This window comes from Strongylocentrotus purpuratus, unplaced genomic scaffold (genome assembly GCF_000002235.5).
Source record: "Strongylocentrotus purpuratus isolate Spur 01 unplaced genomic scaffold, Spur_5.0 spur5_scaffold_5, whole genome shotgun sequence".
NCBI lineage: Eukaryota > Metazoa > Echinodermata > Echinoidea > Camarodonta > Strongylocentrotidae > Strongylocentrotus > Strongylocentrotus purpuratus.
The window spans coordinates 34,374,635-34,388,990 of NW_022145611.1; the positions used below are offsets into that span (position 1 = coordinate 34,374,635).

The window sequence follows — 14,356 nt, forward strand, 5'->3', positions numbered from 1 at the left end:
ATAGGGGGGGGGCCTCCGAGGCCCCCCCCCCAGTCAGAGGGTGTTCAAAATAGCCCAGTACAGTAAGGGTTAATATTGCTGATCCAATTGTTAAGACGGACAAAAAATGTATGCTTCTTATAAAAAATTAAAAGTACATGAAACATTGAATATAAAGTATCCATACATGTAGCAGAATACATTTCCTCTCATCCTCACGTCCAATACAACGACATTCCAGTTATCAAAACACTTTCAAGACATCAACTCGATTATACTTTGCTTTCTAATTGTTTGGAAGTGGGAGGTTAGAGATAAATGAATAAATTATTCTTGGATTTATCAAATAAAATACCATTTCAATATTTGCACATTGTGCTATGCTTTACACTAGACCATGGCATTTTTTGTTTTATGGGACTTTGTTACAAGAATGCATGAAATAAAAAGAGAGAATTTCATTGAGGTTCTTTACAAAAATTTATTTTCCTCATCACAAAATGAGCAACCAATAACAACAACATAATCAGTGCTAATTACCATGACTTGAAATCTCACAAGAAAACAAGATGTTGTGAAGCTGAACATGCAAAAAATGCTTTACATCTGACTTATTGACTAGAATATTTACAAGATGTCTTAGTAACTAAAATCCATTTCTAGGCGAGTAAAAATGAATTGTCATGAAAATGACAAGATACACACTTTCATACTTATTTTCAACAAAACATTAAAATATGAAAATGTACATGAATACATTTCTTCAAAATATGTTTGGTGGAAAATCTGTATTTGAAGAATCCATTCCATGTACACCATTTCCAACATTTTAAAAGAAAAATGGACATGGCTTAGGAAAAAAATGCATTTACACGTGACAGAGGGCTGCTCAATATATTCGGCCGTGTATTGTGGAATACAAAGTCAAACCAATCATCAGAATACATTCTGCAAAGTGGCCATTTTGTACTGTAAAGTGTATGGCAAAATGGCAGGAGCTGATGTAGCTCGAATATGCCTTCTTACATTTAAAGGGTACTTCTAACAACCCTTACACCATGATTTAGAAACAATAGAAGATTACCAATTTGAATTCTGCATACCGAATACACATACCAACTCTTTAAAACAACATCTTTCTAACAACAACAAAAAACAAAAAAAAGGAATGTAATTTGTTTCTTCTTCACAATTCAGCATCATAGATAATAAGACAGGTTTCATTGTCACACGTAAGTACTGACTACACAAATCAATATCTTTTCTAATTGTCAAGCAATGATTCATGTACAGAACAAAAGCAGCTAGATAATGAAAGGATTAATGAAATACATTATTCCTTGAATTTCCTTCAGTTATGAATAACTGCCGCTGTAAAATTCTAGTTGAAAATTGACATCAGCACATCCTTTTTTCACACGTCAGCTCTTTGTTGCAAAACATGTATTTGGCTATCCAGTCTCCAAGCCCAACAGAGACTCAGGTAAGTTTGAACAGTACTACATGTGGGATCCATCTCGAAGGTTGTCTTTCTTCCATATGCACCAGATGGACATGGCAAACCATAAATGGTAATATGCAAATCAAATGATAATCCTGCAGCATCAATTCTAAATTTCCCCTGACATACATAGGATTAATTCAACTCAAACCTGATTAGGAAATATAGTAACTGATTTAAAATTGAACAAATACAAATAGTACCTCATAATTGGTTTAGATGTCAAAACTGTAATAAAGAGATTGTAAAGACTGACAAAAAATGTATTTGAAGTGGTTAACAGGCAACAATAATTTTTTACAGCAGTACATCAATGAATGGTTATAAAACAGTGACAACAAGGACAATTAACTAATCAAAAACACTTTTAACCTTGATTAAAATAGTTTTGATCTTCCATGATCTTTCATGAATGCAGTCCTTCCCAAACGATTTGGATTTACATGATGTCCTTTTCATTGAAGTGGTGGGAGTGTGTGCCATCAGACGCCTTTGACCAATGCTCTACAGGATGATGGCAGGCAGGCAGATGATGTGGATCATTGCTGAGCAGCACCCCATGCACCCCAGCTTTCCCAGCTTACTGGCGGGTAGTCAGCTCCCTGTGGAATGAATGAATGGATTCAGCAAGAGATTAATTTAATCCCAGGACAAAGATACTTCACAAAGACATAAGAGCCATGGGTGCAAGACAGTGTTGCAGAGATTTTCATTTTAATCATAAAGCAATGAACATAACATGTCATTGACAAATGCATTAATCAAATCAGACATGGTTTTCAAAAACAAATCAAATTGGAACAGGCCACAGGTGAGATATTTCGTAACTTCATAGACCACCAACGAACTCATGTACATTGCTTGGTTTGGTATGAAATTACTAAATTGAGTTTTTATATGTTGACATGTATGACGTTAATATGAAAGCAGTATATCACCTGCCTAATAACTTTGAAAAGTTCAAAAAAGCTAGTTGCTCCATAAAAACTACAGAACGAGATGGAAAGATTCTTTGTTAGTAAATACATAGTCCCTTACACTCAGTCCTGTGTTAGCTGCTGGTGCTGGTGCTGCTGCTGCCGCCTGTGCCCCAGTCGCCTGCTGATTGTAGTTATAGTTGTTATACCCTGAACCACTGGAATTTTTATCAGTCTGGTTGTTGGCTCCTCCTCCTACTGTCTTGGCTTTCTTCTTCTCTGGTGCTTTGGTGTCGCTTGCAGCAGTGTTTGATGTTGGTGGGGCATCCCCACTAATAGAAAAACATGATAAAAATTTCAAATCATTTTGATAGTCTCGAGTTGTTGGAAACCATTAGTTATGATGCAAAATGAAACTAATATGCTACTTTAAAATTGTGATGAGAAGCAGTGTTAGTGGGAAGCTATCTATGTACACAGTGATTGTTTGCCTTTCGAAGAGTATTACTTTTTAACCTCACTAGCATGCCCCGAAAGAAGAAAGATAGACAACACAAGACATTCTTGGTACTAGAACCCAATAAATTATAGTTCCACTATTTAAGCAATAAAATATCTCAAAGGAGAAAAAACAGGGTCAAACTCTACTATCAGGGTTATAATTTTCTATCATTAAATATGTCATTGTTGCATTATCACAAGTAAAATACTTGATACAAAGAAGATGATAATGTAAGACACTAGATTAACAATGATACAAATTTATGCTGATTTTATCCATGAATGCTTCCAAACTCGTTCTCAAAAGTGTACATAACGGGAGGACTGCTTACAAATCACCTTACCTGGAATCGGCCGAGCGTTTCTTGCTAGAAGAGATGTTCTTGACCAATTTCTGATGCTCATCTACAGCATCATGGGTTCTAAAATGAAACAATAGACCTACATGATTAGAATGGAACAGACAACTTTGAAAGCTGAACATCGAGATATAAGTCTGATTTATGCTGGTAACTCTGCTCATGTAATAAGTTCTAGAAAACTTTTCTGTGATATTTTTGGAGACAACTCACATGGCTAACTTAAATCATTCACTAACACTGTCGAATAGATTTTGCATGGCTTGAAAGTCAACATGAGAATGTTATTTGTAACACCTGTAATGTTTGCATTCATGAAACTTGCTAACATTTTCAAGGCTAGAAGACCTGTAAAAAATAACTAATGAAATGTGGCAAGCTGTTTCATGTGTTCAATGGGAAGGATACTACTAAAGTAGTAGAAATTTATAGTTGACAAAATGTGGTTGCAATTGTTATCTAATAAAATGAGAATCCAAATAATTATATCAATATCACAAACAGACAAATGATCACTCACACAGAATATTCACAGTTAATGAAGATTCTGGTTTAGAGTATGCATGTTTATCCCAAACCTAACCTCTGAGACAAAGTCCTTGGCTTGAAAATATTAGAACTGAATCATAATGTAGTATTGTTTAAAGATGGAAAATATAATTCACACTGATTCTACTGCTGTCATCAAGGATCATGCCTAATTGATACAACATTTCTGTTCTGGGAAAGAAAGAAAAAAAAAATAGAGTTTGAACTTACGCTGCAGGGTTGCTACCAAAGTCCTGGAGAAATTGGATCCTGCGCTGAGCAAACTGAATCTTGACGTCTTGGGGTAGATTGCTTGAGATGACCGTATCGAAGAGTGCCGTCATCTTCTCTTCGTTGAGGGGCGACCTCTGATACTCCACATCCATGATGAGGGTATAGATCTGCTCCTTCAGCACTGGACTCACCTGAATAACACACAAACATATATATTCAGCAAATCATGTCATTCCTATGCAACAATAGATATTTCTTTAAAGTTTGTTGAGAGTGACTGCAAACATGTAAACATTAAACCTTCTAATACTAAAATACTTATTGCTTCATATGAAAACAGCAATCTAATAATGTTCAATTCTCATACACAAACTTGAAACTTGAACTAGAAAGAGCTAAAGTTGAAAGTGAGTGAGTTGGGTGTGGTTCAAGAAATTTGCAAACTATTATCAAGCAACATGAAATTTTATCGAAAATCATATGTACGAGGAATTAATACCATACATGAAACTTAAAGAGATTAAAAGCAATTTTAAAGTGTTTTATTTTCAAAGCAAACACAACATTTCTTCGACTCATTTTAAAAACTTTATTTTGAAATTTCTACCCCCCCCCCCCCCCCAACAAAAAACTTTAAAAAAATTTACTTGAGGGTAAGACGCACACAACTTTACCTGTTTCTGAATCAAGACCTTCTCCAGCACCTCAATAGCTTTGTCAGTATCTCCAAGGACCTTTGGAATGATAGAGATTTATAGTCAAGGCGTAAGAAGAAGAGATAAACAGATAAAAAGATACTTAATCACTATCTAAATCGAGAGATGGATAAATGTGACATCCTGTATCTAGTTTTGCTTTAAAGCATTTGTGTATACTTTGTTAAGGAAATCATAAAAAATCTTTACCATAACAGAAGGTTAATGTGTGGTATTTGCTACATAGATCATTTCTTCCTGGGTACTTCAATAATTGCTATGATAATTGATTAATAAAATTATTATTTCATACTTACGACACTGATTTGGGCAAAACAATATGAGATACAAACATCCCTACATATATGCTATACTATGACTGCTTGAATCACATCATGATTATTTAATAGACAATACAACATCATGAACAGGGTTGTAAACATTTTACTTGCCCTTTGATTTCAATTTACAGATTTCTCTGTCTACTCACCTTTTGATAAAACCTTCCAAGTTTTCCTGCAAAGAAAGACTGTCCTGTGGCTGTCTTAGCGTCATCAATACACCCCTCATAGAGCCTGATGACCTCCTCGTGATTGCATGCTCTACGTTCAAAGTTGATACGTTCTAGACGGATCATGACAGAGTCTTGCTGCTTGACCTGGAGCTGCTCTAGGATCTCCCTGGCTCGCTCAATGTTTCCTGCCATGGCGAGAATCATATGCAAAAGGTATATACAATGTCACAGAAGGTCTACTGCCCACAACAAGTGGAAACGTTTGGATGGCATAAGGTATTTCTCTCTAAATATGCCTTGAATCTCATCGTTACTAAATATCACACATGTCACTGTGTAACTCAAAAAATCAAAAATAAGTATTTCATTCAAATTCCATTGAGTTGGACAGAAAAAACTTGACAAACTTACATTGTCAGAATCTGACATTAGTAGCAGGAAAAGAGAAAAGAAATCAAGGCAGTTAGTAAATTATTATCTTTATTGGGAAGATAAACCACCTGGGGGGTGTTTCATAAAGCTGTTCGTAAAGTTACGCATGACTTTACAAACGACTTGTATATGAAAAGCCAAATGTGATGCTCAATCATTATTGATTATTATTTATTAAGTTGAACTGTGCAGATGTAGATTAACATTCTGATTATAACAACCATTTTTAATGCAAAGTATATTTTTTGCCGTAATTTAATTGAGGTTATTGGAATATCAGAAAAAACTTTGGGCATCCTATCTGGCACTTCATATACAAGTCGTTTGTAAAGTCATGCGTAACTTTACAAGCTCTTTATGAAACACCCCCCAGGGGTGTGTGCTATCTATGAACAGAGGTAATGGAAAGACAATTGTTATCTTACCATATCTCTCCTCAAAAGCTGCCCACTGGATGTTAATGGCTGGTTTAGAAGGAAGATGGGTACCACAAGCTCTCTTGAACACTTCTGATGCTGCTTCCTGACTCGTCTTCTCCATAAATCGAGCATACTACAAATCAAAGATGATCAACATGTAGATCAAGATTAACAAGGTTCAGAAAATAAGACACTATTAATGAACCAGGCATAAAAAGGCCAAAAAGTGTATATGGGTTAGAACACCACAAAATAATCTGTATCAATAAAAATCACAAATTCTTCTATTTTCAATGACTTGGGATAATTTATCAGCTTATTGAACACAGGTACAAGTCTGCTGCTTTTTCTTTTCTACATGGAGTCATTCCAGAAACAAAATGAAAACAATTAATTTCCTTTCAACCAATATATATGAAAAATTTATTTCTTCTAATTTCTATTATGAAGCAACAATTTAAGTTGGGACTTACTTTGATCCAGAACTCTTCATAGAGAGCACATGCAATCAGGCATCTTTCATAGAGCAGGACAGTCCTGTCATGGCTACCAGTGGTCTCCTCAAACTCCAAGTATTCCCTCCACGTCTTCAGCTGTCCTTTCTCTAGTGGCTTGGCATGGAAGTAGGGACGACGGATCTTACAAACAAGATTCAATAATGCACTATTACAGCTTTGCTCTGAAGCATGTTGTATGCACAAATTCATAGAAGAGGTCATCAACTCAAAAAAAATAACTGAAAGTAAAAAATATTTAAAAAAATAAAACCAAAAGCAGCACTTAAACCAGGAATTCTGGTAATCAAGAACAGTAGAGAAACAATGAACCATGAAAATTTCAATCTGATGCAACATGGATTGAGGCTGCCAACATGACTAGGGTGAATGAATGAACTCACCGCTTCTTCATAGGCCCATCTCTTGCTCACTTCTTGTTCAGTCTTCCTGAAAACAACTCGACGAGACTCTATCACTTTCTCCTGGATAAGCTTGTTCTCTCCCTCTATGACCTGCAAGATTCAGCATAATAAAACAATATCAATGAGGATATATTATAACGACTAAAATTCAAGAGAAAATTTGTCACATCGGTTTTAAAAGGGAATTCTAAAAATAAGCAATGAACCAAATCGATCCCCCAAATGATAGTGGGCCTTGTAAGTATAGCCAACTATACAGCAGCATACTCTCAACTTTTTACTCCTGTCTTCAAGCGAAACATTCATTAGCTTAACACACAATGCCTCTGCATTTCAATGCAATAAATATCATGGTATCATCACTGCCTTTCATGAAATACTTTTTATTTTAAAGAATACATCTCTATAGGTCTAAACTACACAAAAATGTAGCAGCAGTGTTCAAAGTGTTAGTTCCTTGTTGTAGTTTTACAATTCATTCATAAATGGGAATAAGGACATGCCCTATAATGTATCAGGTGGTCATAGTATCCCATGGCAATGAATGCGAAGTACAGACAGTAACAACTCTCGAGAGTATATACCCTTGTGGATGGTGGCCCAACACCGGGAGGTGCTTCTTCACCAGGGGGCGCTTCCTCTCCGGGTGGGGCATCTTCACCCGGTATCATGGCATCATCATCCACTTCCTCTGGACCCGCCTCTGCTACCACCTGTTCTCGGAAGTTGAGGAACTCATCAAAGTCTAAGTATTCCTTGGGTAGATGGGCTTGGACAAACTCCTTCAGTCTGTGGAGTATACGCAATATATTGACATTGATCTACATTTGCCATTCTCCACCCAGGTGTTAAATGGGTACCCGGTAGGATGCAAAAGCTAATGTGCTTAGATTGGCCAGTGTGCGCTTGTAAAAATGCCACTGGGCTAGAATGCTCCCCAGGAAGTGGAGGATGTGCATAAATTGTGTGCGAGTAAGCCTGAATCCGATGACGGGGGTAATAATATGTATATCTGTAAAGCGCTTTGAGAGGGCCTTCAGTCCGGAAAAGCGCTATATAAGAACTAGCTATCATTATTATTATTATTATGAATAAATTCTTTCATCCACATTACGTATTTTAGAAGTAAGAAGACTTTAATGGCAATGTTTCCTATATCAGTTTAGATGAGTTGAACAAAGATCAAATTATTGCATATAAGGGTTAAATTCAATCATATTATATAAGGCTATTGTGTTCAATAACTTATTTTGTATGAACATGGGCTCTGTAAAAAGATTAGGGGGCAAATACCGCTAGGAACATCTCCATTTCAAACTGACCCACACTGAAAAGGGGCTTTCCAGAAGTAGACTTTTCTGGTATATTGTGTAAGCTAAGTGAGTTTCAATACATTCTTTTGTTAATCTGGGGGGTGTTTCATAAAGATGTTCGTAAGTTACGCACGACTTTATGCACGACTGGAACATGTTCTTGGGTGCTAATCAGATTCTCAATCATTTACATGTAGCACAAGAACTTATTACCAGTCGTGCGTAAAGTCGTGCGTAACTTACGAACAGCTTTATGAAACACCCCCCAGGTCATACCATTTACTGTATGATCAATTATGTAAAATAAATTGATGGGTTAGAATGAATCATACAACAGATTGGACATACTTGTCAAAATGGTGTCTGTAGAGTTGGGTAGGGATCTTGAGGATTCTATCGTAGAGTTGCATGACTCTCTTCCAATCCTTCTGTTCTTTCTTCTCAAAGTTAATGTACTGGTCCCACAGTTTGTCTGATCTGAAGTCCTTTCCAGCAACGTCAAGCGCCCTTTCATACAGACTACAGAAACAAGAACATTTCATTGTAATAGTTTACCTGTAGAAACTCAATACAGACTACAGAAACAAGAACATTTCATTGTAATAGTTTATCTGTAGAAACTCAATACAGACTACAGAAACAAGAACATTTCACTTAGTGTACCTGTATAAACTCAATACAGACTACAGAAACAAGAACATTTCACTTAGTGTACCTGTATAAACTCAATACAGACTACAGAAACAAGAACATTTCATTTTAAAAGTGTACTTGTAGAAACTCAATACAGACTACAGAAACAAGAACATTTCACTTAGTGTACCTGTATAAACTCAATACAGACTACAGAAACAAGAACATTTCACTTAGTGTACCTCTATAAACTCAATACAGACTACAGAAACAAGAACATTTCACTTAGTGTACCTCTATAAACTCAATACAGACTACAGAAACAAGAACATTTCATTTTAATAGTGTACCTGTAGAAACTAAAAACAGGCTCATCAACATCTATCTGGAAACAAAGCAATGAGGATATTTCTTTAGATTAGTATTAATCAGTAACTATTGTAGACACTACTAGACAGTGCACTCAAATTAACCTGCCCAAATGATTAAGAAATAATCCTACAATTTTGATGACATCAGTAAGATTAATACAGTTTAAAAGAAATCAAATAATATTATCTATACCCAATGAAGTATTAATCCACTTCATTACAACAGAATGATGCTTAATAAATCATTTATACACTGGCTGTAGCAATTAGCTGTTGACTAAAATATTAATGAATAGGATCATGATAAGGATGGTGCCACTTACGCCCTAAGCTTTTCTGTTCTGGTGTCATCGGACCTAGGAATTTGTTGACCCGTCACACTGATGTAATGCAGCCAGAGATCGGCGCTTAGAGGAATGCCCTTCAACCCACGTTCAAACACCTGATCAAACAGAACATTCCAACAGCATAGCATTACAATGTGTACATGGCGTGTTGGAACAGCATTGCCTCCTCATACATCCTCACTCACACCGACAAGAAAAGCACATCCAAGTTCACATCTACATGTAATAAACATGCAGGCTCACACATAACAGTGCAATGCCAGTTCCATGCAATGAATTCACTAAATCTCATACCAAGATCGATGATAATGGCAATAATAAAACAAACAATATCACATTATCGCTAGCTAGCAGTTAATAGAGGACTCAATCTATAAAGTCAATATAATTTCATAAACCGATTTTAGGGCAACCTTCTTGATGTGAAGAAGCAGATGAGCTGACATGATGACGATAACAACTGATGTACTTCCTTAGTTCCTTGTGATTTATGCATCCTTTGAAGCTCAGCTTTCTTTTCTCTTTCACTTTTTTTTAAATGCTTTTTATTTTGCTCGAAAAATTCTGCTCTTTCAAATGCAGGACTTAATATCTCAAATGACCATTTCCACAAAACAATCAGTGCTCATTTAGATGCATGCGATTTCTTAATATATCGGTAATACAAACCAGTTAAGAATGTATGATTTCTAGGACAGACACCAAAGTTCTGTTCGCTTGGCAAGCCATACCTGACTCAATGCAATATTCCAAGCAAGATAAATTGCAAATAAATATGAATTTCGTACAATCAAATGCAAAAAAAGTAAGCAATTCATTGTCACATCTGAAGACATAAATTGCAACCTCAAGGAGTATAAATAACCAGACTTACCTTTTTCTTTTGTAGGATTTCAGCTCTCCTACTTCATGATACATTTCTCATAATCATAAAATACACAACCATATTACAACTACCTTTCAAAATCAGTGACAATTCCAATTGCTCAGAACAGCGCGCAATTATATCGCACAAAATATTCAAATGGTGCTCTCACACCATGAGATAAATGAACACTGAATGTTTCTGGAAAAAGTTGACATTTGAGATACAATGTAAGTCCTTGTTTTCTTTTTCTTTTTAATATTCCTAATAAAAAAAACTACCTTCCTTCAGACGTTGACCTGTGGAACAAAAGTGACAGCATGTGGGTAACACAAGCTCAGTGTCTACATGTATGATGACATTGGTGAAGACATGTACTGCATTGGTTTATAAATAAATATCATCACATTGTCATTGGACTTTGGCTAAAGCACAAGTTCCATATTGCTTCTCCTTTCAATAACCCTCATAGAACATTTAATAAAACGAAGAAATAAACATCTTTTGGATACATCACATGTAAATAAATTGGTGAAAAGTCCCAAGCATTCGTGTGTCACATTAGCATACATTAAGTTAAACAATGAACTAATCAAATCAATAATATTTCAACCCCTCTCTAACACCTCCTTGACAAGGGTTACATTAATACATGTGTTTAAGACGTGCTGTTTTTAAGGAAAATACAACCTCCTCTCCTTGTTTGAAATTGCAAAAACCTAAGTATTCAGTAAAATGACAACATTAGCAAATTTCAACGTAAGGAAGATTAAATTTGAAAAATATTTTGCAGGGCATCCTTCTTGAATCACATTTTCTATTACATATGTTAGCACTATATTTTCACCCACTTAGTAGTGGAAAAGGAGTGATTATTAAAAATAGAATTTTTAATTTACCTCCCAGCATCTCTCAATGGTACCCTTCTTTCTCTCGGAGTCTGCATATTTCTTCCAGTAACCGTAACAATATGGATAACACTTGAAGAAAGCATCAAAAGCTTCACGGTAGAATGGCATGTGATCCTGCGAGACAAAAATATTGAAAAAATTCTCAAAGGGTTTATAACGAAAATAAGCTCATTGGATACATGTAACATAGTTATCTTGAGTGAAGCTTTCGGGTTCTGTGTCTACATTGGCCCTGTTTACATTGTGAAGTTTTATCTGTATGATATCAGGCAGTTTATTTCATTATTTCCATTCACAAAAGAAATAGAATCTTCATTGAGACAGTAGGAAACTGGTATTGCATTGTATTTAAAAACAAACCTCTTGCTCCACATACTGCAGCAGGTATGTCCAGCCAGTGAAGTCTGCAGGGTTTGTCTTCACAGCCTTCCAGTACTTCTCTAGCTCATACGGCCTCGTACGCTCCTTCTTCCTCTTCCTTTTTGATCCTCCTTCCTTCTTCGGTTCTTCGCTTGTAGGCGTCTTCTCTTCAGTGTCTTCAGCAGCCTCCTCTGTTTTATCTGTACTGGCTTCTTTCTCTTCTTCAACAGGCTTTTCTGCTGGTTTCTTCTCCTCTTCTTCAGAATCCTTGGTGGTTTCCTGGGTTTCCATTGGTGTTTCTTCCGACTGCTGGACATCTTCTATGGGTTTCTCTGCTTCAGTTTTGTCTGCTTCCCCATTTTCTGCTTCCACTTCTCCTTGCTCTTCATCAGCTACAGAGTCGTCTGCATTATAAATGACAAACACAATAAGCACATACTAATCACTAGGTCTTCTGAAGTCAGCTTTTTTTCTTATACTATATCAAGAGTAACATCCAAGTCATGTAGTTTTCATAATGGTTTAAACTATTTGCATGTCTGATCATCAGATTATGCATGCTTCACAATTGAAAAATAGCTTAAAAGCTGAGGGCAAAAGGATTTGAGAAATTGAGATCACACTAAAAATGTGAATTTGCTCACAATTTAGAAAACAAAAGTTGTTTTTATTTGTACGATGCATTTTTCTCATGCTGGGCATATTAGCTCATTTTTTAGCCATTGATGTTCTCAATGTGAGTGTAACATGATACAATTATTGTGATTTTCTGTCCTATTCCCATCCCATAAAGCTCAATTTCATCTCATTCCTTAAATTCTAAAGTCAGTGCGCCAAAAATCTCATCAAAACTCTGAGCAAGATAAATGTCATTTTCACAAGAAAAAAACTGCACATGGCAGTGTTATTCTGATATTCCAAAATCAAAGGTTCCCATGACCGAGAAATGGAGATTACAGAGATCACACTAGTGACCTAGCACTGCCGTACTTACAAACGGTTAGAAAAGGATTGCATTGTCCTGAAGAAACGCCTAAAATTCAATCAAATGAGCTTTATGTTGACCTTGGCCTGATTATCAGTAGGGGCGCTGGTCCGAAAATAAGAATCATCTGCATAAACGAGGACCGTCTTCGTAAATGCTGACAGACGAGTCCTGGAAAAAAAGATCAGGATTTCCGCATTTTTGTGGATGATTCTTATTTTAGATCCGCACGTTGGCGTTTACAAAAAAACGGATTCGCTCCTTGATGCATTTCAGTTCACATTGACTTTCACGTTATGACTGAGCGATATATCCTCGGGAAGACGAACAACTCGTCATAAAGTAGATCTAGACAATGAACTGGGGGTATTTTACACAGAATTTTTTTTCTCGGATTTCCAGGATCGGGAATACTTCACCCGCAGAGCGCCAAAGAAAAAAAACTCTGCACGACCCTTAATCTTTTATTTTTAAGATGCAAGTTGTCTGCGTTTCCGACATCTAGAGCTACGTTTATGCGGACGATCCTCAATTCATCATTCTCTAATTTATTCTAGAAATATGTTCTGGGAGCTTTCACTAATCTGGCCAGAATCTGTAGAATTACTGTGTTACCTACCCATTTCGGTTTTTTCACCGTCTTCTTCACCGTTGTCTTCGACGTCAAATTCATCGAGTTCTCCATCGCCAGCTTCAGCCATGTTTTCTTCGGCAATCTCATTCTCAGCAGCTTCTTTGGCTTTCCCAGTCCCACGACCTCTGCCTCTTGTTCCGCGTTTTCCTCGTGCCATCTGTACGAAAAACAACAACAATTACATGAACTTAACAAACGAATGCTTTAAAAAGGTTGTATTCAATCGTAAAATGAGGTCATTAGACATTACAGAACTAGAAAATAAAAGGAAAATATCTCACTGTCTTCTGTCGGAAGCTACAGTAGGATTCGGGTCACGCGTGCTCTCAAAATCTACAAACAGGGTCTACACGATGCATGCAAGCACTAGTACTGCACACATGTACGTATACGCTGTACAAAAATGAATGATTATGACTACCAAGGGATTACCATGTACGAGAGGGCTTACTTAGCTTCCGATAAGGACGCAACGTATGAGTAGCAACCACGATGTATAACGTGTTTAGGTTGGGGTTGTGGCCGAACCTTTGGGCCGAACTGTGCATGCAGAGAGAGAGAGAGAGCGTTTGACAGAGGGCTACTGCCCCCGGGAGGGGGATACTCAGATACAAAACGGGAGTGTGCCGCTCAAGCCTCGAAACACTGTCCATTATTAGAGGTAATTTGGGGGCATTTTTCTCGAAAAAAAGTTTTTCCCCATTAGGCATTTTTTGTTTGTAAAAACGGACCCATTTTTTAATGGTTAAAGTGGGACCCATAATTAGTTTTTTTGTGTGAAAAAGTTAGCCATTAGAGCGGCACACCCCTCATGATCTAATTTGTGAGAACCCCCACCCCCCGGGTAATGCCGAGAGCAAAATAAAAGAAAGGGGAAACGGAGAAAATGAAAAAGAGAAGAAGTTGGAAAACAAAGAAAGAAAAACAAACAAAGGAGAA

General features: G+C 36.6%; 1 protein-coding gene across 1 annotated transcript; it reads right to left on the reverse strand.

Annotated features, from left to right (window-relative positions):
* Positions 1-440: 440 nt before the first annotated feature.
* LOC588692 (pre-mRNA-processing factor 39) lies at positions 441-13,838 on the reverse strand. Its single transcript, XM_030998640.1, has 16 exons — positions 13,699-13,838; positions 13,403-13,574; positions 11,799-12,202; positions 11,427-11,552; positions 9,639-9,757; positions 8,660-8,830; positions 7,583-7,787; positions 6,978-7,088; positions 6,553-6,717; positions 6,086-6,212; positions 5,205-5,413; positions 4,694-4,753; positions 4,017-4,210; positions 3,243-3,320; positions 2,519-2,729; positions 441-2,082 (listed from the first exon to the last, which is right to left on the reverse strand). The coding sequence occupies exons 2-16, from the start codon at positions 13,572-13,574 to the stop codon at positions 2,020-2,022; spliced, it is 2,415 nt and encodes an 804-aa protein (XP_030854500.1). The 5' UTR covers positions 13,699-13,838; the 3' UTR covers positions 441-2,019.
* Between the last annotated feature and the right edge of the window lie 518 nt (positions 13,839-14,356).